At 53.4% G+C, this 25927-nt stretch overlaps 1 protein-coding gene and 1 long non-coding RNA gene across 2 annotated transcripts in view; one reads left to right on the top strand and one right to left on the bottom strand.

Annotated features, from left to right (window-relative positions):
- Positions 1-2704: 2704 nt before the first annotated feature.
- The window catches only part of TEKT5 (tektin 5), a 35371-nt gene continuing 12148 nt past the window's right edge, over positions 2705-25927 (top strand). Inside the window, exons 1-5 of the mRNA XM_082714142.1 lie at positions 2705-3459; positions 6199-6282; positions 6914-6984; positions 10879-11022; positions 15053-15275. Of these exons, the coding sequence (XP_082570268.1) occupies positions 2884-3459; positions 6199-6282; positions 6914-6984; positions 10879-11022; positions 15053-15275 (1098 nt within the window). The 5' untranslated portion in view covers positions 2705-2883. The remainder of the gene's footprint in view (positions 3460-6198; positions 6283-6913; positions 6985-10878; positions 11023-15052; positions 15276-25927) is intronic.
- On the bottom strand, positions 22249-23160 carry LOC309854719. Its single transcript, XR_014306380.1, has 2 exons — positions 23057-23160; positions 22249-22582 (listed from the first exon to the last, which is right to left on the bottom strand). It is a non-coding gene; the product is annotated as an uncharacterized lncRNA (long non-coding RNA).

Consider the following 25927-nt stretch of genomic DNA (forward strand, 5'->3'; position numbering starts at 1 on the left):
AGCCCCCGATGCGGGACTCCATCCCAGGACCCTGGGATCATGACCTGAGCTGAAGGCAGAGGCTTTAACCCACTGAGCCACCCAGGTGCCCCTACTTTTCACTTTTAAGACCTAGAAGTCAGCAAGCTTTTCATATGAACAAAAATGCCAACTTGCCAAATAAAAATAATCACACCACAAAGGTCACGCTCTCCACCATTGTCCATTCTGAGCATGAGCGGTCACGCAGAATGATGGAATGGAAGCAACCAGGTTCTGGTTTCTTCCCATCTCGGCTCTCCTCGTATATCTCCAGCCTACTGTCTGAAAACAGGGGTGCCAAGCACCCCAAAGGGTTGGGGATGAAAATCGCAACCAAAGAGAGCACCAGTGATTCCCAGACATTAGGAACTTATTGTCAAAATCGAGTGCAGAGAGTCTGCATGTGTTGGGGCTGACCGAACCCCAGGCTGAGTCCTCTATGTGTACTTTACTTAATAGAGAGTAAGCAATAAAAATTGGCTAATTTGAAACTTACATTTTATTAAAACTCAACAGTATCTTATTTTGGAGACTATTTAATTTATTTATTTGAGAGAGAGAGAACACAAGCAGAGGGGAGGTGGAGAGGGAGAGGGAGAAGCAGGCTCCCGGCTGAGCAGGGAGCCGGTTGCAGGACTTGATTCGTAATGGCAAACGTCCATCCACAGACGGATGGACACACAAGCGGTCTATCCCACGATGAAGTATTATTACGCCCTGGAAAGGACTAAAGTACGGACATCAGCTATGATGTGACTGAACCTTGGAAATGCCACTACCCCACCCACGGCGAGGCACTGCTAAGAGTCAAAGTCCTACTCCACTTGCTGTAATACTTTTCACTTGCTGAATTTTTAGAAGTCGATTCCTTGGGTCTTTTAGATTGGGTGCGCTGCTTACCATTCCTTTTTCCGTTGAGCTATCATCAACTGTTCTCATTGGATGGCTTCTGACGTTCTGTTGCTTCATTGTCTACCCAACCATCCACCCACCCACTCCTCCATTTTTTTACTTCATTCAACAACCCCCACTTGTGCACCTGCTACGTAGCAAGAATCTACCGAGTGCTGTGGGTGCAGTGACAAGGAAAATCCAAACAAGGTCCTTTCCCTCCTAGAATTTATTTCAGAGTCGCATTACTTCAAGTATGGTTCTACATTCATGCACCAGCTGAATGTAAACCTTCCTTTATACCCTTAGATATCGGTCACATTGTTATTTTTGGACATGAACCTTTTGTGCTTCCAACATACCCTGAATCTTTTGGACCCCTTTCTTTTTTTTTTTTTTTAAGATTTTATTTATTTATTTGACAGACAGAGATCATAAGTAGGCAGAGAAGCAGGCAGAGAGAGGAGGATGCAGGCTCCCCACTGAGCAGAGAGCCTGATGTGGGGCTCGATCCCAGGACCCTGGGATCACGACCCGAGCCGAGGGCAGAGGCTTTAACCCACTGAGCCACCCAGGCGCCCCTGGACCCCTTTGTTGATGTCCCCAGATGTGCTGCCACTTCTTGCGTGTGGTGTCTCATCTTAAAAGGGCTTACAAAGGAAAGCATTGTAGAGGTGGAGGGGGTCCAGAGCCCACCCTATAAGATGGGGGTGGGTATCCAGCCCTTCGTTCTAGGTTTGTGGTGGAGTTCAATGAGTACATAGAAAGAATCAGATATATACAAGGTGCTTAATAGCATCTTCCTCTGCCTTGGTCCTCGATAGCCCCTGTTTTCAGTCGTAGTTAGGGAGAGAATTTCCCTTGACCATCACACTTCACTAACAAGGACAACTTATTTGAGGGTTAGGTTCCTCTTTTCCTCAAATCGGAAGGGGGAAGGCTCTGCACATTAAGCACCCCTCTTGTTCTGTCCCTTGGTATCACGTTGCTGATCCCACCAGCCAAAGAGGGGTCAAGTCTCTTGATGGTTTAAAACCAGTGGTAGAGAAGGGAGGGTTGAATAGTCTTCCCGGCACAGTCAGGATCTTGATTCAGGACGCCCGTTCATTCCTTCATTAGTGTGGTGGGTGCTGGGACTTAGTGGTGAGGCGGACAGACATGGTGTCTTCTTCACAATCCCTCCCCCGCCTCCTATACTGAGTTAAGGTGTGTTGAAGCCTGACTTACATACAGTAAACCCCCCCCCCTTTTAGTGGACAGCTCTGTGGGTTTTGGCATCCATGTAGAGCTGTATAACCCCACCACAGTGAAGACAGAGGACACTACTCTCACGCCCCCCATGTTTTCCCATGCTCCTTTGCTCCTTTGTAGTCAGTCTACCTCCCTCTGCCCCTAGCCCCTGGCAGCCCTTTGTCTGTCTTCTGCCCACATGGGTCTGTCTTTCCAGAATGCCATCTAAGTGGAATCATACAGGATGTGGTCTTTTGAGTCTAACGACTTCTACTTGGCTTCATCCATTTAAGATTCCTTTTTTCCTGCTGAGTAGTATTCAGCCCTCGGATGTCTTGGGGACAGAGAGGGAAGGAAGACAACTAACCTTGGCTGAGGCTCCCTGAGCTGACTGAGTCTACCAGAGCGGACTACGTTGCATTTTCCCCCAGGGGCAGAGTTAGGTGTGAAAGGCCGATTTGATTCTTAGGGAAAAGTGGATCAATGCCATTTCTTGCCCCCCCAATTCTGTGGCTGGAGAAACTCACCTTCACTTTGTCTTTTGGCATGGGTTTTAATCGGGACAATATGGCCCTAGCTGGCCCAAAACAAGCCGGGGCCCCAATAAAGCCTGCTCCTTCAGGCTTTATGACAACAGTGCCGAGTCATAGAGGTCCGGCCCATCCCTAAGAGAAGATCCTTCCCCATCCTGCCATGCCTCGGCCCCTCAGAGTTTTGCCCAAGGGCAACTGATGGGGGAGGATGGAGTTTCTGGGAACCAGTCAGACGGCCAGTTACTGCGGCCCCAAGAAAGCCTGTGGCTTCAGTGCGCTGCCCCCGGCTGTGCCCGCCCCGGTGGTCCAGGAATGTTACCAGCCGTATTACCTGCCTGGGTACCGCTACCTCAACTCATGGAGACCCAGCCTCTTTTACAAGATCTCCAATGCACAGACCTGCATGGATGAGGGGGCCATGAGCCACAGCCCCCTGAGGCCGCCCACCATCCTGCCGGCACTCCGCTCCGCCCTCTTCTGCCGCTACACCCCCCACGACTGGGACAGGTCCAACGAGCTGCAGGTGCGCGGGGCCGAGGCCTCTCGGCTGTGGGCCAGCCGGCTGACCGGCGACTCCATGCGGCTCATGCAGGACAAGGACCAGCTGACGCGCCAGATGCAGGAGGGGACCAGCCGGAACCTGGGCCAGAGGCTGTCGGACATCGGCTTCTGGAAGTCCGAGCTGGGCTACGAGCTGGAGAGGCTTCTGAAAGAGAACCACAGCTTGGACACGGTCAAGAGGCGGCTGGAGTGTGCTGCCGAGGAGCTCGACTGTCCCCTGCAGGTGAACTGGGGAAGGAGGGGGCGTGGCAGCGGCCAGGAGGGCAGCCCTGGGCGCTCTGCTCCTCCCCAGTGAAGGTCAAGGCCCTGGGAACTTCGCATCATCTTCCATTGTCAGTTCCTGCAGCCCAGGATTATCCCAGTCAGATCAGGTTTCCTCAGCCCGAATCGGTTTTCCTTTTCTCTTTGGGGTTGCATCCAAACGGCAGAGGTTTTGTCCAGACTTTCTGCACGTGCCTGTGTGCGTGTGTGGGCGCATGCACGCGGGCTGCTGGGTAAAGAATAGACTTAGAAGAATTGCTGTATTTTTCTCCATGGCCCTTAACACCTGCTAACATGCTCTCTAACTTGCACATCTATTTAGTTACCATTTCGCTCCCTGAGCTAGAATCTAAGTGCCGCAAGGGTGGGGATTTTTGTCTACTGTCGCCAGCGTCTTCCAGACTGATCTGCAGCTGTGCTGGGCAGCCCATCTGTGTCGGCCCTCCGGGAGCCGTGTCTATGCCGACCGCCTGCCGTTCGGGCCAGTGTCCTGAATGTCTCCCCAGCCTAGCACAGTGCGTGGCACGCAGGAGGCTCTCAGTAAATGTTTGCTGCTGAGTAGATGAGCCCGTATCTGAATGTGGACATTCTCAACGCTCCTTGGTCCTCCCATTGTATCCCGGATCAGTTAGGTTTGACTTTGGTGGCACGTAAGGGACCCCTGTTACGTGCAGCTCAGCCAAGGCTCAGCCAAGTCATGAGGAAAATTCCAGAAGGAAACAGAGCGGACGACTGCAGCCTTCACCCGATGCCGGAGGGGGGACCCAGGCGCCCGTCTTTCTGCTCTGCCGTCCTCAGCTTGTGGCTTTTGTCCTACTGCTCGTGGGGAGATTTCCTATCTCCTGTTGCAGGCTCCTACTTGCAAGGAACATTTTGATCTTCTCATTTGAGGCAGGAAGATAGGGGCCGGGCAAAGGGCCCCGTGTCCCCACTGTGTCAGGGTATGTCAGTTTCCTGGAAGGGCACATCCTGTGTTTCCATTCCTAGCCCATTGCTAAAACTCTCCCAGGCTCTGTGGCCGCAGAGGAGTCTGGGCGAGTGAGTGGTTTTCCTGGGGTTCCCCGGAGTGGGCCTCGGGTATGGAACTGGCTTATCTGCCTTGCACCGTTGGAGCTGATCTGGGTCACACGGACGATGTTGGGCTGCCCCGCTGGAGCAGGTGGGGACTTGGGACCTCCTCCCTGGATGCCACCGGCAGCCGTCTCTGGGCCATGTCCCTGGTGTGGGGACATCTAGAGGAGAGGTCCCGCTTCCAGATCCCCCAGGAGACATGGCACGGGTTCCCCGCTACCCCATTATGGGGACTTCTGCTGTGTCCCTCGGCCCCCAGGTTTCTCCCCTGAGAGGAGAGTGGGCAGGGGGACCCGAGACAACACTCGAAACCTAGTGCAGTCCTCTCCTGCTCGCCTCGATCCTCCAGCCTACCTGGGAAACCCGGCTCTGCCTGCTCGCTGGCGGCTTCTCTGGCCCCCCACATGGCTTGGGGGGACCATAGGTCTCTCTGCCCCCCTTCTTCCTGTCTGCAGGGCTGCCCCCCTTCTCCCTGCCCTCCCCACTCCTGCCCTCCTCCCACACATCTTCCAGCCCCCGGTGGGGGGTGGGGGAGTTGGAATTTTAAATATTAAACTGGATCTCCATGCTCCCTCACTAAAACCCCCCTCAGTGCACCCTGTTAACATCCACATTTTCCTTGTCACCAGCTCCAGCTCCTGCACAGCCCAGGTCCCTCTCACGGCTCCAGCTTCCCCTTCTCCAGCTCCAGGGGTTTCCTGTCGGCTCCTCCTCCTCCTCTCTCTCAGGGCCTTTGCACCTGCTGTCCCTCTCCCTGGCACCTTGTTCCCATTCGTCTCTGCTGCTTCCGATAATTCAGGTCTTGGTCTCTCGCCTCCTTAGGGAGGTCCTTCCTGGCCAAGCCCCCACCAGTTGCTTCCCCCTTCCACCTGCCTCACCCTTACTCTTTGCACCCCTTTGCACCCAAGTCCTGCTCACAGTCAGAAACGATTGCTTCTCTTTGTGTGTTTATTTGTGTGTGTTCTCGCCTGTCTCTTAGATCCCCGTTAACCTGGGGACCCTCTGATCAGTTGACTGTGGTATCCCTAGCACCCCTCCCAGCACCAAGATGGGGGCGCTCCCCTGCTGCTTTCTCCCTTCTGCTGCTCTTTGTGCCGTCACCGGCCCGTGGCCTAATCACGTGCCTTTCTCAGCTTCTCGGTTCAGGAGCTCCCCTGAGCGGACACTTCTCCCTGTCCTCTGTTCCACGCTGCTCATGGGCCCTCTGACCGTTGCAAGGTGCATGGCTGTGTGACAGGGTCACCTGAGTCTCACTTGGCCCTGGGCACTTTCTGAAGCCCCACCCCCACTCCATTTACAGATCTTCAAAAAGGCGTTTTCACATATATTCATAAGAAATAATTCGTTGACCATATCGGGAGTGTTTCACACGTGTCCGGCCGACTTAATCCACGCAGCAAACCTCTGCAGTATGCCCCAGTATTCTACCCATCGGCAGTCTTGGCATTCCGGGGTCCCCACGGAGGGAAAAGGGGAGGGGGAAGCCCACTCATGGGCACAGTGACGAGGCCACACGGGCGCCATCCAGGTTGCCTGGGGGATAAAGCCAGCAAAGATGGATGGGAGTCGCCTGCGGTCAGACTGCCTACAGGCGCAGGGAAAACATGCTGTTTCCCACTGCTCCCTACAGGTGGCTCTGGAGTGTCTGTACCATCGAGAGAAAAGGATCGGGATCGACTTGGTCCATGACAATGTGGAGAAAAACCTTATCCGGGTAAGAGGCCTCCTGGGTCTGCCCAGCTCCCTGGGGGGGGGGGAGTGGTGGGGGGTGGCAGCTGGTCACAGAGGTTTCTGAGCTCCTCCCAGGAGCAGAAGCCACGTGTCACCCCATGCAGAGTCAGGGCTCGGAAAGCATCGTGGGGGGGCTACACTACGTGGAGAACAGGCAGAAGGGAAGTCGTGGGACCCTCAGCATCTCACCATCATAGGCATAATAACAACAATAAAAGCCAGTGTCCATGGAGCGCCTAATGTATGTCACGCACTGTACTGTTTCACACCCGTTCTTGAATATAGCGATAACACAGTCTACAGATGAGCTCTTGGCACATAGTAGGGGAAGTGTACAATTTAGGAAGAAGGAAGAAGGAAGAAAATAAGATGGAGAATGTGGAGCCCCCGCCGCTGACCCTTACCCGTCCGGCCTGGGGACGGGAGGGGGGCGGGGGTTGGGTGGAGATGAGGCAGGAGATGGACTCCCTCCCTGACATTGCACAGGGCAGGGGGCGGGGGGAGGAGGTGGTCAAGAGTGGGCGGTGAGAGGTAGGGGTAGGGTCACTCACCTGGGAGGCCAGGTGTGGTGACTTTCTAAGGAGCATGGCTCTTTTTGGCCTTTTTCATTGCAGGAAGTAGATTTGCTAAAATGTTGCCAAGAACAGATGAGAAAACTAGCTCAAAGAATTGATATCCAGATGCGGTAAGAGCGGCTTCCTCTCCCCTTTCTCGGGGTCTGATTTGGGTCTCCCCAGTTTCCGGGGGGCAAGCAGCTGGGCTGTCCGTCTCTTGACGGTTCTTTAGGTCAGTGGTGTGCCAGCGAGTGCTAACAACCAGCTCTCCGGGGAAGACAATGAGATCTTATTTGCAGCATCAGCCGAGGTCAATGGGGATCTTGTTTTCCCGGGGCACACCGGGGCACACCGTCGGTCTTTGTGACCCCAGCCCTTCCCTGGCTATACTCATTCGCACACAGGGCCTCCTCAAAAGCCATGGGCCTCACTGATTTTCCTCTGAGGCTGGGGCTTCCCCGTGGGAGTTCCGACCTTGGGGAGATGGCAGAGAACAGCTGACATCAGGCATCAAAGGGAGGGGCCAGCGCATCTCCAGAGAGGGGCTGGTGGATGCCTTGAGCCCGGAGTCTTCAAAAGCAATCAGCCTTTTGTTCTTGGAAGATGACCTAACCGGTATCAGGACAAGCCAGGAGGCTCCCTGCCTAATTAGAGGGAGGCCCGAGTTTTATGGGGCTTGAGGCCCCTAGCTAAGCCCTTGGTCCTCACGTCCCCTGGAGATAGCCGCCCTCCAGAGGCTGGGGCTGGCCATGGCCTTTAGCTCTCCCAGGGCACGCTGCTCTGCGGGTTCTCCTCCTTTCCTCAGACCCAGAGAGCGAGAGGAGGGCTGGTCACCTCGCCCCAGCTGCCCCTTCTAGCTGCACAGGGCCTGTGGGTAACCTGGAGGGGATGCTGTGGGGGGTCAGGCAGCTCGCAGATAGGCTTTGGCGGCTGGCCATTCCCCAGGAGGAGCCGTCAGTCTCCTGCCCTCCCAACACCCACAGAGCAGCTCCTCACCTCCCCTGAGGACTGGGCCCAGGAACGGGATCACCCAGGGCCATGTTGAAAAGCGCCCTGAAGGTCTAAGGGTGAGGTCAAGGCCGGCCACAGGGGTGGAGGTGTTGGAAGGGGCGCACACAGCAGTGGCGTGGGGACAGGTGAATTACCGAACGCAGCGGTGACTTGTGTCATGGGTGTGCCTCTGACCTGATTGCTGACAAGTCCACCTCCCACTTGGACTGTGTGCCTCCTGTTTGTCTATAAGTTAATTTGCTTAAAAAACAAAACAAAACAAAAAACTTTATATACTTGCATTTAAAAAAGAACACTTTAACAAAGAAAGTGCTTTGGGCGGGCCAATGTCTTCACTGTGTTTTTCTTGCCCTTATTTTTATGATCACCTATTTTGGGCAAGAAAGAGAGGTTTTCCATTTGTGGTCGACACGGGGCTATGGCAGAATGTGGTGTGGGGGTGACGGAGGGCTGGGGTTTGGGAACTAGGACAGTTTGAGCCACCAGAGTGAACAGAGTCCCAGACCAGAAATTGGGGAGCTGCACCCTGGAGGGGAAATCATCCCAAGATGGGACTGGGGCGGGCGGGGACCGCTCGGGCAACCCCGGCCATGAAGCAAGATGTGGGAGAGTAAGGAAAGACAGAAAGATGGAGAGGCACAGACACGGAGCAAGAGGAAAAGCAAGGGACATGGGGGACAGCCACCAAGGGATGGAGGCAGCCAAGGCAGGAGGGAGGGTGGGGGGAGAGAACGAGAGCAGGTGGACAGGCGTCCCTCCCCTTTGCCAGGACAGAGGCTGAGCCATGCTCAGTAGAGGCTGTTTGACCTTGGGCAGTGGCCCACTTGTCTGACGGTGCCCATCGTCTTGCAGGAAGCAGCTCCTGTTGCCAGGGCTCCCTGATGAACTTGGAACCGGCCACAGCCTCACTGGCAGAGCCTCAGTGTGCCCTTGCCCCCGCGGGGAAGCTCCACCGCTGACCCGGTCCGGTGGCCTCCCTGGCGCTAGGCTGTTGACTCATGGTTTTCTGGGTGAGGCCTCAGGCCTGCGTCTGGGCAGAGCTGTGTCCCTACCTCACCAGGAGCACCAGCAAAGCAGAAAATGCTGGGCAGAAGCCATAACAGGGCTTTTCCTCACAGGCCCACAGCGAGGCGAGCCTTGGCACTGGCCGGGCTTTATGTCATGGGCCAAGGAGGGGAGACAGGGGCTGCACCCTCTTTGTCCAGGCTCATTAACAAGGGCCAGGAAGCTGCACCAGCCAACCAGGGATGCTGAGGCCCTGGGTCCGCTCTAATGCTCTGACCTGTTTCTTTTCTACAGTCTGGTCTTCATGGTCCAGTTCATTAGGCAGGACAGGACCCCATCTCTCCAGGGCTCTGCCAATTCAGAAGGCCCCAGGGGCCTCAGGATGGGTCCTCCTGTCCCAACATGACTCCCTGAGCATTCCCATAGGTGGGGGTCCACCACCAGGATCTACTTCTCTTGCTTCTGGCCTGTTTGAAATCCATCACCAACATCCAGTACTCATATCAGAAAAAAAAAAAAAAAAAAGTGGCAAAATGATGAACAGAGACAGGGGAGAGGGACAGAGAAAGAGACAGGAAGTCCCTAAGACAGAGAGAAACCAAGAAAGATGAGGCAGAAAGAGAGAAAGACACACACACACACACACACACACACACATCCATGTGACATGTGCACCCTTCACTTTAGTTGGTGTGTCTGGACATCAGCTGGTGTAGCGAAGGTCCTTCCCTTCTTTATTCCCTGTCCCCTCAAAGCACTTCAAGATCACATTCCCAGTCGATGCTCATATATCTTTAACACTGACTAATCTTGTTTCAATCAAGACAGAGACAGGAAAGTTCAGGCTTGGAACCTTCTGGAGGCAACAGATTCTAGCTGGGGTTCTGTTAGCGTTTAATTAGTATTTATGGGTGAGGTGACCTTTTAATGGAAGGTGCTACTGATGATCCTTTAGAGACCGCGATGTAGATTTTCCCTTTAAAATACACTTATTTATATTTTAAAGGTGATTTTCAAAAAGTAGTAAGTAACTTACAGCGCCGGTACTTTGAGAATATGGCAGCAATCATGAAAGTGCTTCTCCAGGGTCTGGAGTTTGGCACATGGTGGCTTTTAAGTCTAAGCTTTCCAGCCAAGATTCCAGTCCTGCAGGCGCCAAGCACTGTCCCTGTCCCCTGTCCTCTGCTCACCTCTGCTCTGCCCCGACTCCGCCCAGTCTCTGATTCCATCCGTCCTGACTCTTCAATCCTTGGTTCCACCCAGCCCCTGACTCCGCCCAGTCCCTGATTCCACCTATTCCTGACTGGCCATTCCTGACTCTTCAATTCCTGGCTCCGCCCAGCCCCTGACTCCACCCAGTCCCTGATTCCACCTATCCCTGACTGGCCATTCTTGACTCTTCAATCCCTGGCTCCGCCCAGTCTCTGGCTCCTCTAGCCCCTGATTCTGTCCAGTTCTTGACTCCGCCTAGCTCCTGACTGCGTCCAGTCCCCGACTCTGCCCAGGGCATGTTTCAGTACCAGGCTCTGTCCAAAGTAGAATTCACGTCTTCTAAAGCTGGTCAGCCAAGTACAGCTGGAGGGCCAAATCTGGTCCCCCACCTGTTTCTATAAAGATTTATTGGGACATAGCCACGCCCATTCACTTACATATTATCCAAGACTGTTTTCCTGCATAGTCGAGTAGTTGCAACAGAGACCCTATGACCCGCAAAGCCTAAAGTATTTAGTATTTGACCCTTTATGATAAATGTTTGCCTACTCCTGTTTTGAATGACAACAAATCTGCTTGGATTGGGGGGAAGGGGAAGTGTGGGGAGGTCGTGGGTATGTAGTGGGGGCATCAAAGTGGGAAGAGGACAGAGAAACTACTGGGGGGTAGACAGAGCACCCTGGGGGGAGTCCAGAGACTTGGCTTTGAGCATGGCTCTGCCCCTCCCTCCTGCATGACCTTGTGCGAGGGACTCTGGGTAGGTACACCATCACCAGGCAAATCCTTGCACCGCACAGGGATAACCGAGATGCTCAGCACGCTCTGGAGAGGGACCTTGAAGACAAAACCTCGGCCCAGTTTATCGACGAGAAGTGCTTTAACCTGAGGAACACATCAGACTGCATCAGCTTCTTCCATGGCATGGAGAAAGTCGATGGCACGTGAGTACTGGGCTCTTGGTCCCCATCTCTGGCCAAGCCTGATGGGAGTGAGGGCTTGGGTCTGCTCCTGCCAAGGAGCCATGAAGCCATCACGCACCAGTCAAGTAAGAAACAAAGTGGCTGAGTGAGGGGTCCTCGGTTGCAAGCCACGGAATCCAATTCTAGCTAACTTAAGACAAGACGGAACTTACTGGAAGGCTGTGGGGGAGCCACAGACTTCAGGAGAAGGCTAGAGGGGAAGGTTCTGGCAGCTTGAATGAGCCAGAAAGTGGGAGCTAATCATCTATAGTGTCAGAGCACGGGTGTCTCTTCGTTTTGCCCCATTTTGCCCAAGATGAAAATTCCAGCAAGAGGGTACAAGAGGTCGGCTTAGGGAGGGTCATGCAGCCACCGCCGTGGGGCCAAGGCAGGCCGGGCACCCGGATGGGCAATTCCACTAAACAAATCCACAACAGAATGACTGTAACCAGAAGGAGGAGGGATCCAAGCTCAGCTGGGAGAGCCAACGGGTGGCCGTCAGAGCCGGTAGTGGTTTAAAAGTGGATGCTGGAGCCAGGCTGCCTGGCTTCCCGTTCAGCCTCTACACTTATGCTTGGGGCAAAGTACTTAATCTCTCTGTACCCCCCCCCCCCCACCGCCTCGTCTGTACTGGAATAAAAATAGTGCCCACCTCCCAGAGTTGCTATGAGTATAAGGAGGTAGGCGTGTGGGGCGCAGAGCACAGAGCCTAGTGTGGGGGAATGACAGCAGCTGAGATGTGTTGAGTGCTTGCCGTGTGACCTCATTTGCTTGTCACAGCGGCTCCGAGGTGGGTGCCTTCTGTGTGCCTGGCTCTGTCATGGACATGTCCCTGTTTCTGGAATTTCAGGCAGAAGAAAGGCATGCTTTCCCAATCCGCAGGCAGGACAAGGCCCAAAACAATGAGGGCCGGACAGAGCGGTGCTCTGGGTACAGGGAGAGGGTGGTATCTATCTTGGTCTCTTTTAAAAAAAAGTCGGGGGGTGGGGGTGCCTGGGTGGCTCAGTCAGTTATGTGTCTGCCTTCGGCTCAGAGCATGATCTCAGGGTCCTGGGATCGAGTTCGGCATCAGGGGGCAGGTCCCTGCTCAGCCCGGAACCTGCTAGTCCTTCTGCCTGCTGCTTCCCCTGCTTGTGCTCTCTCTTTCTCTCTCTCTCTCTCTCTGACAAATAAATAAAATCTAAAAAAAACAAAAAAACAAAAAACAAAACAAACAAACAAAAAAAACAACCCAGAAAACTTTTAGCACAATATAATTGTGCTTCGCACATAGTAGGTGTGCAGGAAGTGTTTGCTGAATAAGCGAACGCATGGAAAGAGGAAAGGAGGGAGGGAAGAGAGAGAAGAAAGGAATTTCATGGTGATCTCCTTGGCCCGAGCCCAGGGCTGCCTCCAACTTGTGGGGCCCCTCCTCTTTCCTGACAAGGCGACACCCCTGGCCCCTGGCTACATAACCAGGACTTCGGGGGCCGCAGCTGCTCATCTGGAGTGGAAGTCTGGAGGGTTCCCTTCCCAAACGGATGCCTCCCTGAAAGCTTGCAGCCAGGGGGCTGGGGAGAGTCAGGACAGGCTGTCAAATTCCCCCGTCCGGGGGCTCGAGCTGGGGAGCAAGTGCTGGGGTGTGTGACTGATCGCTCACCAGCCGTGCTGGCCCAGGGCTCTGGACTGGGCATTTTCTTTTCTTTCCTTTTAAGATTTATTTATTTATTTATTTGACAGAGAGAGAGATCACAAGTAGGCAGAGAGGCAGGCAGAGAGAGAGGAGGAAGCAGGCTCCCTGCCAAGCAGAGAGCCCGATGTGGGGCTCGATCCCAGGACCCCGAGATCATGACCCGAGTCGAAGGCAGCGGCTTAACCCACTGAGCGCCCTGGGCGTTTTCTTAAAGCAGGGCCATGTCTAAGCAGGTGAAAGGAAACTTGGGAGACTGAACCGCAGGAGCTCTGCCCGCCCAAGTTCCCGCTGCCGTGGGTCAGCCGACGGTGTGACCTCTGGTGACAGCAGGTGCCCTTTACCTGATGCTGGCTGAGTGCTGCAGGCACCGCACTTTGCAAACAGCGTCTTGTGACTCCTAAACCCTTATTAAGTGCTCTCTGTTGCCAGATGCCAAGACAGGGTTTCACATTGAGTCCCTCAATAACCCTGGGGTATCGACACCATTATTATCCCCATTTTACGATGGGGAGACTAAGGCTCAGAGAGTTGAAGCGCCTGAACCAAGCTCACACAGCTGGTGGCAGAGCCAGTCTGAGCCCATGCTGGACACGGAGCCTGTGTGTTTTATCTTGGCCCCTCTTTAGAGGACACATGGCCCCCAAAGCACATCCCCCCTACGGAGGCACACCACTTTTCAGTGGACAAGCTGCCTCTGGCTCATTCCCCCAGCCCAGGGAGAGTGTGACAGAGCAGGTTCTTTTTTCTGGGGAGGACAGCTGTCTGCTCCAGGGGAGGTTGGGGCCTTAGAGGTTGCCGCTCCTGACCTTGACGGTGCCCTTTCAGCAGCAGGAGGCACACTCCTGAGTCAGGTGCAGTCTCTCTGCTGTCCTTGGTGCTTCCCCCTTCCTGGATGGATGGTGAGTAACTGTGTGACCTTCGCAAAGATGCTTCACCTCTCTGAGCCTCGAGTATTTGTTGTCTGAAAGATCTGATTCAGATCTTTCCTCTCCCATCTCCAGAAGCCCGAGACCCCCATTACTGCTTGATTTTTGAATTCCTGCCAAAGACAGACAAGCCAACCACATATGATGTGTTCTTTTTAAAAATTTCTAGTCACCATGCAATCTAAGTGTGCTTTAAAATGTCTGAAAAGAGACTTCTATTTCAGAAAACCGAATCCCTTTTTTTTTTTTTCCCCACTGCCTGAGAAGAAAGATGTTTTATTTAAGAACTGGAGATTTCCCAGCTAGAAGAGACCTTAAAAAGTTACCCAGGAACTGAAGCCAGAACAGGGAAATGCATGTCCCTCCTCCTCAGAGGCTCCCCAGAGGAGAAGACCCCCCGACCCCAGGCCATACATCAATTGTGTGGTGCAAAGGGTTACACCCTCGGCCAGGAAGACCATCTTTCCATCTGGTTCCCACTGGGGCTCAACCAAGGCAAGGGGCGCCCATGGGAGGCGGACGGCAGGAGGAGGAGGTTGGGGGTTTCTTCTTGGCCCTCCTCTGACCCTCAGTGGTGACGGCTTTGCACTTCTGCTAATCCTGGAGCTCCTCAGCGCCCTCCGATCCTTTTTCTTTCCTTTTAGGACCCTGACAAGCACATAAAGCCCGCACTCCATCAGCCCGTCCTTCCCGGGCTAAAGTTCCTCCTAGCGCATATACTGTGTGTAAATATCTTCTTTCTTTGACGTCCGTCTTCCTCTGCCGGAAGCTTAGCCCGGTGAGGACAGGGCTGTTGATGTTCTTGGGCCTGGCTCGATCCCGATGCCTGGAACAATGCTTGGCATGTGGTAGGTGTTCAGAGAACATTCGTTGAATGAGGAATTCGGGGCCATTAGCCTGACCACGTGCTCATTTCTGAACTGAAGGGGCTCTGTGGCCAGCACAGAACCCCAGTGCCTGCTTCCCAGCCTGTCTCTGTGATTCTGGTGGTGGTAGTGAGAGAGCTTTTCAAAGGACCCATTTTCTCCCCTACAACTCACCAAGCACCCTTTGGAAGATGAGTGCTTGCCAGGATGCTGTTGCATGCCCTATAAAATGGGGTGGGGGTGGGGTTAGCCCAGTGGTCCCCAGTGGGGGGCCATTGTTCCCCGTCTCCCAGGGGACATTTGGCAATGTCTAGAGACATCTTTGGGTTGTCACGACTGGAGGGACGGTACTGCTGGCATCTAGCAGGCAGAGGGGCGCTGCTCAACTTCCTTCAGGGTCCGGGGTGACCCCCCCCCCAACAGAGAATGGTCCCGACCCAGATGTCAAGAGTGCCCAGGGTGAGACTCTGGATTGGGGATCCTCCAAGGCCTTCTTTCCACCACCCGATTGCTGTCTTGTGTTAAGCTCATCCCTGTGCCTCCTGCAGGATCTCCGTGCCCGAGACCTGGGCCAAGTTCAGCAATGACAACATCAGGCACTCGCAGAACATGCGGGCCAACTCCATCCGGCTGCGCGAGGAGGCCGAGAACCTCTTCGAGATCTTGTCGGACCAGATGTGGAAGCAGTTTACCCAGACCAACCTGGCCTTCAGCGCCCGCATCTCCGAGGTGACGGACGCCAAGAATAAGCTGCAGACGCAGCTGGCGAAGGTAAGAGAGATGCGCGCGGGGGCGGGGCAGGGGAAGGGGGAGGCTGCCGCCTGCTGGGCTGAGTCCTCACCCGCCTCCCGGCGGTCTCAGCTGGCCAAGCTGCCCATGCGCCCCTGATGCTGACCCGGTCCTACCATCCCAGATCCAGGAGCCTGTCCTCCCGGAAAAGGGAAGGGGCCGTGGGTGTCACAGGGGGAGTACAGCATCTGGGGTAGATCCTTCCCCGCTCCCCTGATGATGGAACTTGGAGCTCAGCGTGGCTGTCAGCACGGTCCCCCAAGAGGCTGACAGCCCCCAGAGTCCTTCACTCCATACAAGGGCCTTGTGGTGGAATATGACAAGTGAATTTGGGTGCCATTGTCAGAGCCCCAGGAAATGGGCCTGAGCAGCTCTCCGTCCACGTCAGCATCTTTGAAGATGGAATCCTTTTGGCCTTCGAAGGTTTCCACAGCATCAGGGGGGAAGGATTGCCTGATTGTGTCCCTATCTCCTGCTACTGCATATCCCCCGTCCTTTCTGCTGCTCCTATGCAAAGGCGATGTGCAGTCTCCCACCTTTGGGGGTGAGGGGGCCTCTCTGCATGGAACTTATCCTCCCTGCTCTGCCTCTGCTCAGTGAGCATGCCCCATGCTTGCTGGCCACCAGGAATGAAAGGAGGGGCCATGCAAACAATCCCCAGGTCCCTGTCCTCAGGGGACTTGCATTCTGGTGGAGGCTTTGACGTGTGCACACAGGAAGGACTTAGGGATGATAGTCTGATGGGGGAGTGGTGGCAGAGGACGAGCCTTGAACCTGCATTCAGAAAACAGAGTTCTAGACACAAAGATATGCTATATATATGCGGGGGAGTTAGAGGGCTGCAAGCAAGGTTCAGTGGCAATTAGACAGGGGCGGTGTAAGCCTCCCCCGACATATGCCACCCTATAGCCTCAGGTATGGAGGGGGCCGAGGAAATGGAAGTTTCTAGGATGAGGGAAGACCAAGGAGATGCATCAGGGCTTCTCATAGGGACCTCACACCTGGTGGCATCAAGGGCAGGTCACCAGGGAGTTGGGCAGTCAAGGGATGGTGGGAAGGGTATTCCTGAGGGTGGTCAGTGCACAACGGACGTGTGTGGGATGGGGTGGGAGCAGGAGGCAGGCTCAGGTCATACAAGTCCTGGTAGGTCCTGGCGAAGAGTCCGGATTTTATGCTGAGAACCCAGAGAGACTTAGAAGGGTTTTAAGCGGAAGGCATGCAGATCTACTCTCATCCTTAGGTGGCTTTCTTTCCCTCCTGGGTGGAACAGGGTTGCAGAGATCCAGAGCAGACACAGGGAGAGTGATTAAGAGGCTCTAGAAGGCGTCGGGTGAGAAGGACGGCTGGCTGGGCCACGGTGGTGGTGTCAGATGCGAGGGGAAAGGGAGAGATGTGAAACATCTCGAGAAGGCAGAGTTGGCAGATGGAGCTTCCCTCCCTCTTTTACTGAACATTTTCCTATGAATCTTCCCAAAATGGAGTTAAGAAACTTGTTCTGCAAAGGGCCAGGTTCCATTTTCAGCTCTGCAGGCCATTCGGCTTCTGTCAAAACAACTCAGTTCTGCTCATGTAGACAGCCGTAGACAGTATGCACACAGATGAGCACGGCTGTGTGCCAATAAAACTTTATGTACAAAAATCATCAGTGGGCCGGACGTGGGCTGCAGGTTGCAGTTTGCTGACTACAAATGCAGGTTTACATAGTTTATCATCGCTCCTTCCACACCATAGTGTGTGGTTGGGAGCACGGACAGAGCATGGCTGCCTGGGTGGGAATCCTGGCTCACCATCTCTGCAACCCTGGACAGTTTCCCTAACCTCTCGGTGCCCGAGTTTCCTCATCTGTAGAATGGGGATAATAATGATTCTGACCTCAGGGATGCCAGAAGGATTATCTGAACCACAGCCCTCTGTCCAGAGTGAGCACTTTGTCGATGGTTATGATTTAATGGATTTGGTGGGTTTACTCGTCCGTGTCCCTCCAGGACATTGATCCTGATTCAGCTGTATAACCCCCCTGCTTCGTAGAGCGCCCGCCACATAGTCAACACCCCTTACATCTCTGTTCAGTGAATGAGAGGAATCTACAATGTTGAGTTTCCTGATATATTTTTTTAAAGATTTTATTTATTTATTGGACAGACAGAGATCACAAGTAGGCAGAGAGGCAGGCAGAGAGAGAGAGAGGAGGAAGCAGGCTCCCTGCAGAGCAGAGAGCCCGATGTGGGACTCGATCCCAGGACTCTGGGATCGTGACCTGAGCTAAAGGCCGAGGCTTAACCCACTGAGCCACCCAGGCGCCCCTCCTGTTGATATTTTTTAAAGGAATTATCCGTGAATGAGTTAATGCTTTTAAGTTCAAGCCTTTTCTCTCTTTCTTTTCTTTCCTTCCTTCCCTCCATCCATTCCTTCCTTCCTTCTGGGGAAAAAGAAATGTGCTCTTACTGTGGCAAAATAAGCATAGCAAAAAAATGTACCATTGTCTTAGTCTGTTGTGGCTGCTGTAACAAAAATGCCATAGATTGGTGGCTTATAAACAATCGACATTTACCTCTTGTAAGCTAAGTATCAGGATGAAGCCATGGGCACATTCGGTGTCTGGGGCAGGCCCATTTCTTGGTCATCGAGAAGACATGGTCTTCTCGCTGTGTCCTCACGTGGCACAGCAGGGAGGGAGCTCTCCGCAGTCTTTCTTATCCAGGCGCTAATCCCATTCAAAGTGAGCCTGCTGGGGACCTCATCCCAGCTCCAAGACCCCACCTCCTCTTACTGGTACAGCGCGGATTAGGTTTCAACATGAATTCTGGGAGACACACACACATTCAGTGCAGAGCAGCCACTGCAAAGTGTGTATAGGTCACTAGTGTAAGGTACTTAACACTGTTGTGCAGCCGTCACCATGATCTGTCTCCAGAATGTTTCTCCATCTTCCCAAGCTGAAAAGAACTCCTGTGTTTAATTAACTCCATGCCCACTAAACCACTTCCCAGTCCCCTGTCCTCCTGGGAGCCGCCACCGCCCTCTCTGTCCCTTACGAACTGACCCCTGCGGGTCACACTTCCACAAGAGTGGAATCCTACACTAACTGTCCTTTTGTGATGGGCTGATTGCCCTGAGCGCAGTATCTCCAAAGTTCCTCCATATAGCAGGTCACGTCACAATGTCCTTCCTTTGCAAGGCCGGACAGTATTGTATCAGATATGGGCGCTGTGTGTTCCTTCCTCCCCAGGGGGAACGTGGGATGGCTTTTTGGTTATTGTGCAGGCATTTTCTCTCTCTCTCTTAAAGATTGTATTTATTTGAGAGAGGGAGAGGGAGAAGCAGGCTGCCCACTGAGCGTAGAGCTGATACAGGGCTCCATCCCAGGACCCTGAGATCATGACCTGAGCCGCACCGTTAGACGCTTAACCGACTGAGCCACCTGGGCGTCCCAGAGGAAGAGCGAGCATTTTCTCTTGAGGCATTTCATATTGTGGATCAAACGCAGTGCCTTGTTACGTTTCATGGCACGAGATCAGAGGCCTGGAGATGATTCGGGAAGCTCCTTTGGTAGGTCTCAGCAGCTGGGTTTTTCATCCATGAAACAGGGAATGAGAACTAATGCATGACGTAACTTAGAGTTGATAAATGCTTGTGTTTTTGCGGCGTCCTTAGCGCAGTGCTTGGCGAATGGTAAACATTTAAGAAAAGGTAACTGAGCATTCATATTCTTATCAATAAGGAGAAAAAGGATCTTTTGGGTGGCGATGGGGAGCAAAGCCCTTTCCCTGAATTTCTCCAGGGAAGCTTGGAATTATTACTAACCGTCTCATTGCTGCTGATGAGAGAGTCTTTGCAACTGTGGGGTTTTTTATCAATATTCATTATCTAATGACCAGCTGCCTTGCAAATAAGCCAGCACCCATTTGAAACACCCAAACCCCAGCCCGACACCAGTGACCACACTCCCTGAGGGAGGACTTGTCTTCTGGTTGGTGATGAGGCCACATCATGTTTTTCTAAAACAATAAAAGAAGTCCATGGAATGAAAATAAATATATAACAACCCTTTCACCTTTCCATGCTTTGCGTCAGCCTGAAGAATTGGAAATGCTCCCTTTAAAAATGTTAACTGTTAGTTGTTGAGCTCAGCCTCATTCCCCTTGGCAAGAAGCATTCCTGGAGGATTCTAGGCCTCCGTCCTCACCTGTGCTGCAAAGGAAGTGTTGCCCAGATGGTCATACGAATCCTTTTCGAAAGGCCAGGTCTACACAGTTCCCCATGCAGACTTCGAATCCAGCAGGGGTTTGGAGGTACACAGAAAGCCTTAGATGTTCACTGTGATCCTCGGGCTCCATCTGCAAGGCCACACCCCAACCCTGGAACTTGGCTTGGACCTTGTCCATGCCCTTGATCCTTGTACTCTGGAGCCTGGGGTGTGTCCCGGTCACATTGACCTCTCCTAGAGGAGAGGCTGGTGACTTCTCTGGGCTCAAGCCATTGATGACCTGAGAGCAGGCTGCTGTCTTTGAGAACCAGTGCCTCCTGAGAACTCCCCGCCTCTCCTCTCCCCCACAGGACTCCAGAACTGCAGAAGTCCCCACCTGTAACCAGTGGCCCAGTTGAATGAGCCTTGTAGGGGGTGGACTCTTAAAGTGGGGGAAAGGCGTGAGTGGGGAGGTATGGGGACATCACTACAGAGTAGTGTTTCTCCTGAAGTGTGGGAGCCAGGCCCCGGCCAAGGCAAGTGACAGTGGGTGGATCGCAAGGAAGAAAGTGTGTCTGCCTTCAGTCCTGTTTCAGTCCTTGAAATGATCTCAAGGGGAAGCCCTGTTCACAGGCTAGAATACCTTCTTCTCCTCTTTTCAACAGAGAGTGCCAGCCTCAGGCTAAGAACTTGGGACAGCCGGCAGCATCTAGCCAGAGTTTAAATAACACGGTTTTACGTGCATCTCATTTCATGTTTTTTTTTTTTAACGGTTGTTTGCACTTAAGGCCAATGATGCGCATTTTCCACCAATCAGAGCGATAACAAAGTTCTGCGTGTAGGGCAGAATCGGCTTTGACAGACATCTGGGTGAGCAGCTGTCTGCTTCCCTTCTCTCTCCCTCCCTCTCTCCTCCCCTCTTCCAGACTCGGAGTATTGGGGGAACCAAATCCTTCCAAAAGGCAAACCTCAGGCATCCGATCTAATCTGAGCTGCCCACTTGCATTTTGTTTCCAAGCTTCCAAGCCGAGCCGGGTCATCCCTCCTGCGATGCATCGGGCCAGCTTACCCCATCACCTGGGTCGGCCCCGAATGTGGCAAAGCAGACGCCCCTCTGGGGTTTCTGCCACCCCTCGGTCCTGTGAGCTCTTGAGTCCAAATCCCGTTTTCCCAGCTTGGACGTGAATGTGGCTGGAGCTAACGAGGACACCAGGAGCTGGGGGTGGGCGGGGAGGAGATGCGGTCAGGATAAGCCCGAAGCACAGCCTCAGTCAGGCTGTCTGAGAGACAAGTTGGATTCTCGACTTCCTCTCAGCTGCTCTCTCCTTGCACGTGGTGTGGACTTTCTTGTAGTTAGAGGCAGCAAACAGGAGCCAGGTTTCCCCTGAGGACTTCCACCCTGCCTCCAGCTGCACCATTTTCCTCTGTGACTCTGGCTTCCAGATGCTTCTAGATGCTTCCACTGGCTTCCAGGGGCTCTGGCTTCCAGGTGCTCAATCCCAGACATCAGGGCCCACTTGGACGCCTCTCTTCCTCTCCCACACCCTAAGTCGGCTCCATCAGTAAATCCGGTCGGTTCTACTTTCAGAATCTCATTGCTCCCCACTGCTGCTTCTGCCTCCACCCTGGCTGGGCGTCCACCATCTCTTGCCTGGATTACTGCTATGGCCTCCCTGCTGCTCTGTTTGCTTTTGATAGTACCCATGAATTTGCTGGCAGCTAGATAAGAGGGCATTTGATTTACAGGGAACAAAAGCTCAACTGCCTTAGATCCTTCTGAAAGCCTTGAGAACTTGGCCCAAAGGTGCAGGTGACGAGGTCTCTCTGGGTAGCACCAGCCCGTGTCCCTGGGTCCCCCATCTTTACCTGGACTGGTCCTGTTTGCACCATTGCTGTCTGGAGAACTCAGCAAAGTTCCTCACCTTTGCAAACCCAGCGCCTCACGAAATGCACGGTGCACCAGGCATCACGTAAATGCTGGCTGCATGGTTTAAATCCAAAGAAAAACACCAGCAGCCAGTGGGCTGAACTTGACCTGCCTATTCTCTGGCCCCTCACATTTTCCTCTGAACAGCTTTATTTATCCTTGACATGTCATTAGGTGCCTGTTTTCCAAGTGTACAATTTGAGAATTTTTTTTTTAAGATTTTATTTATTTGCTTGACAGAGATCACAAGTAGGCAGAGAGGCAGGCAGAGAGAGAGGGGGAAGTAGGCTCCCCGCTGAGCAGAGAGCCTGACATGGGGCTCGATCCCAGGACCCTGGGATTATGACCTGAGCCAAAGACAGAGGCTTTAACTCATTGAGCCACCCAGGCGCCCCAATTAGAGAAGTTCTGACAAATACATGTCATGAGGTACCTTCAATCAAGGTAGTGAACAGATCAAAGGTTTCCTTGTGGCTCTTTCTCATCTCTTTCTCCACCCCCCACCCCTGCAGCCCGCCACAACCACCGACTGCTTTCTGTCCCTATAGAGGCGTTTACGTTGTCTAGACTCTTTTGTGAAGGGAGACATACCCGTGTGCACTGGGTTCTTCCATTTGGTTTCTTTCACTCAGCGGAATCAAGAGTCCTGGTTTACTCATTGATGAGCAGTACGTGTTGTGTGAGTATAGTATTGTACGTATAAACCACTAGTATATGTCATATCCACACACCTGAAGTGGCTTATCCATTCACCTGCTCAAGGACCGGAGGGTTATTTCCAGTTTGGGCTGTCACCTTTAAAAGTGACATGTCTACATGTTTGTATGCACTCTTATAGAAGATTGTTTCATTTTGTTTTAATATTTTGGCCAAAAAAAAAAATGGAGATTTTACAGAAAAGTTCAGATTTCCAGAATCTCTAGAGAAATGGGTGGCTCCAGCAGTTCGGAGCTCAGGTTTCTATGGGGGGAGCGGCGGGCAGGAGCTGAATGGGCACCACGTTTCTTTGGATAGGGCCCGGGCCCTCCAGTTTGCCTGGGTCCTCAGCACCCCTGTCATGGACCACCGTACTCGTTTGCATTCCTTGCCTGGGTTCCAGTAGGCTCGTGCATTAGACACGTTTTTCTCCATGCGTCGGAGGAAATGCAGGAAAGCAGATATAGAAAGCATTCGGGCCTGGGAAGAGTTTAACAGAACACAGAGGGACTGTGAGTTTTAGCCTGGAAAGCCTTCGCTTTGGGGTTTTGCTTTCCAAGTGGTCATTAACACCAGCAGAGCATCCTTTCCCTGGGAGGCGGCGCCAGGGCAGGAAGTCACAGTGTCTGAGGGGTAAGAGCCCAAAGCCCGCGATCTGAGCACCCCAGCTCCTACTGCCAGCCTCTCTGTTTGTCCAGGGAGGTCTGGAACCTATTGTGGAGCGGGAAATACTTTTGTGCTTCACAAGCAGCCGGATCCCATCCAGCACCGGTACCCGCCGCCAAGCTACTGACGGCTCTTTCTAAAACTGGCCCAGCCCAGGGGAAGTGGAGCCCGCCCGCCTGCCCCTGTGGCCATGGGCAGTCTGGTGAGGGGGGTGGGCAGGGGCCAGGCCTACTACATGGTTGCTGCTTGGCGAGAAAGTTCTCGAGAAAGCACTTTTTAAGTGCTCACCATCAGGCTTTCAGAGAGCGTCAAGACTAGAAGTGATGCTACTTTGCCCTTAACATCTTTCTATCTGGCAGCAAAGCACCGAGTCTGGGGCAGACTTCATACCTGTAAAGACAAAAGAAAAGAACTTAGTGAGACTTACCTTTTTCCCCCCATTTTCTCTCTTGTTGTGGTTCCCTCTATTAATGGCAAGGGTGATTCCTTATCTACTTGCGGCAATAAAACAAAGATCCCCTTTTAAATACATGTGTCAAAGGCTAAAAAGGGAGTTGATTTGAAGAAAAATAGGAAATCGTTGTCCCGCTGGTATGCGGGTATGGCAGGGTAATTCAGGGAAAGTCTCAGGGTGGCATGCGGTGGGGCTCTGCCTGATACTCACCTTTGTGCCAAAAGGACTCAAAGGCTCACCCGTGTCACGTGGGCATAGGTCTCCTTGCTGTACCTGGGCCACGTGGGCGGACAGCTCTGAGGGTGGGGTGTTGGGGAGATGGACTGCCTCACCAATTATCTGTCCGCAGTGACACCAAACAAATGGGAGAGAAACTGCTGGAATTTGGAAGAGCGAGCCAAGGTCCAGAGCTGGGAAGGTAGCCAGCAAACGCAGGAAGTTGGAGGGAGCGAACAGGAGATGGGGTAGGGAAGGGGAGAGGACCAGCAAGGCTCAGCTCGGGGCGGGCAATACAAGAGGGGCGAGCTCGGACTCGCTTTGCGGCCACCACCCGGGCTCCGGGCTCCGGGAAGCTCTTCCATTGCTCCTACCTGGCAGAGGCAGAGGGTTGCCTTGGCCTCACCTGGGTCCCAGCAGTTTCCTAATTTCCTCCAGGTTGTGGCTCATCCACTTCTGGGTCCTTGGCTGTTTGCCCATTCGGGGCCCCCAGCTTCGGGTACAACCCCAGTCGTTGCATCTGCTGTCTTGTCTCAGTCCAGATTCCCCTTGCATCCCCGCGTTCCTTGTCCCCCCACCAGTGAGACCCACGGTGCAGGGCAGATGGCTGCGTTCAATTCTGACTCTAGCGCTTCTTGGCTGCGTGGCCGAGGCCAGCTTGCTTTACCTCTGTGCGCCTTGGTTTTCCCCCTCTGCAGAATGGGGGCAGTGACAGTGAGAGATATTTGTGAGAACAGCAACAGCTTCATGAATATCGGTTGTAAAGATGGTAAAAAACCGAGGTCTCATCTCCGAGCTGGAGTGGGGAGCAAGCAAGATGGCGGGAAGAAGAAGCGTGTCTGCAGTCGGAAGACCAGGGATGAATGTTGGCAGAACTGAGGGATCTCGGGGGAAAAAAACAAATTCCTCCGAACCTCCATGTCTTCATGCATAAGGCAGGAATAATCCTGCCGGCTGTGAGATCAGAGGGGAAGGTGCTGCTGAGCAGTTCTCGAACTCGGCTACACCCTGGGATCACCCAGATGCCTGGGTATCGCCTCTAGGAATTCTGATTTAAGTGCTTGAGGTGTGGCCTGGGCATCCAACCTTTTAAACTCCCTGATCCCAGAGGTTCTGAGTTCAGTGCTTCTCTGAGTGTGGTCCTTGGACCAACAGCACCAGCATCACCCAGTAGCATGTTTGAAATGTAAATTCTTGGGCTCCATTCCAGCCCTTCTGAATCAGAAACTGCAGGGCCCATCGGTCTGCGTTTTGACAAGTCCTCCAGGTGTGTCTCCCAGGTGTAGGCATGCAACAAATGTTTAATTCCCTCTCTCCCTGAAACAGATACTCAGTTAGATCATCTTATGTACTGGACTGTGATTGAGGATAAGACATGAAGGAGACAAGGTCTCTGCCCTCAAGGGGGCTTATGTTCTAATGCGGGAGACTAGTTCGATAAAAGAAACACAATGAAAAATTGTCATACGCGTTAAGGAGAAGCTCAAAGACCTGACCTAGTGGATTACCATGGGTTTTCACACTCAGTCAAGTGTCCTCTCTGGCAGAGAGCCTCCACCAGTTTCTAAACTCCTCCAGGACTTGCAGGACCCCTGACCTCAGACGGCCTCTCAGTAGCTCGTGCTTGCATTGGCTGGCATTGTGTGAAGACAGCTGGCCACCTCTGGACAGCAATGACTGGGAGCTGGGCTAAGTCAACATCTAGCCTCCTCCTCACCTGGGGCGAATTTCCTCCTCGGTGGCATTTGCCAAAGTCTGGAGATGTTTTGATCATCACAACTAGGGGGGGGCGCAGGGAGCTACTCTCAGATAGTGGGGAGAACCCAGGCCTGCTGCTTAACACCCCGCAAGGTGCAGAACACCCCCGCAACAACAAAGCGTCTGTCTCCAAGTGTCAGGGTACTGAGTTTGGGACACCATGTCCTCGAGGTTTCGCGACCTGAGTTTCTGGTGAGGTTGCCCGGAGCACTCCTGTCCCCTGTCTCCTTGTTTCTGGGCTTGGCTGCACTTGAAAACCTTCCACCATTTGACCAGCGAAAGGATTCCAAGCTGCCTTCTCCCTTCCTGAGCTGGGAAGACTCAGACACCCCACTGAGCCAGACACCTCCTTGGAAACCCCTTGGCTTCGCGCACGTTGGAAAACAATGAATTCGCAAGCTTGCACAAAGCACCCACAAGCCAAAGGCCGGCTGGAACGGCTAAATCCATTTTCCCCTCCACATCAAAAATTATTTCCTGGCCTCAGAAGCTTTCTCTGCTGTCACAAGACAAGACGCAGGCAGATAGTTTTACATGGCAAACAATCCCGCCAGACCCATCCCCCGCTCCCAAAGCGGTGGATTTCTGTTCTAGCCAGGAACATCGGCGCACTTTTCCGCTGAGTGCGACGTTGGTTTCGGGGGAGGCCGGCCTGGCAATTGCCTTTCACACCTCATACATGGCCAGAGCCCATTTCCAGCGGGGGCCTCACCCTTTCCCCACACAGGGGG

The sequence above is a fragment of the Mustela nivalis genome, assembly GCF_964662115.1.
Source record: "Mustela nivalis genome assembly, chromosome: 19".
Taxonomy (NCBI): Eukaryota; Metazoa; Chordata; class Mammalia; order Carnivora; family Mustelidae; genus Mustela; species Mustela nivalis.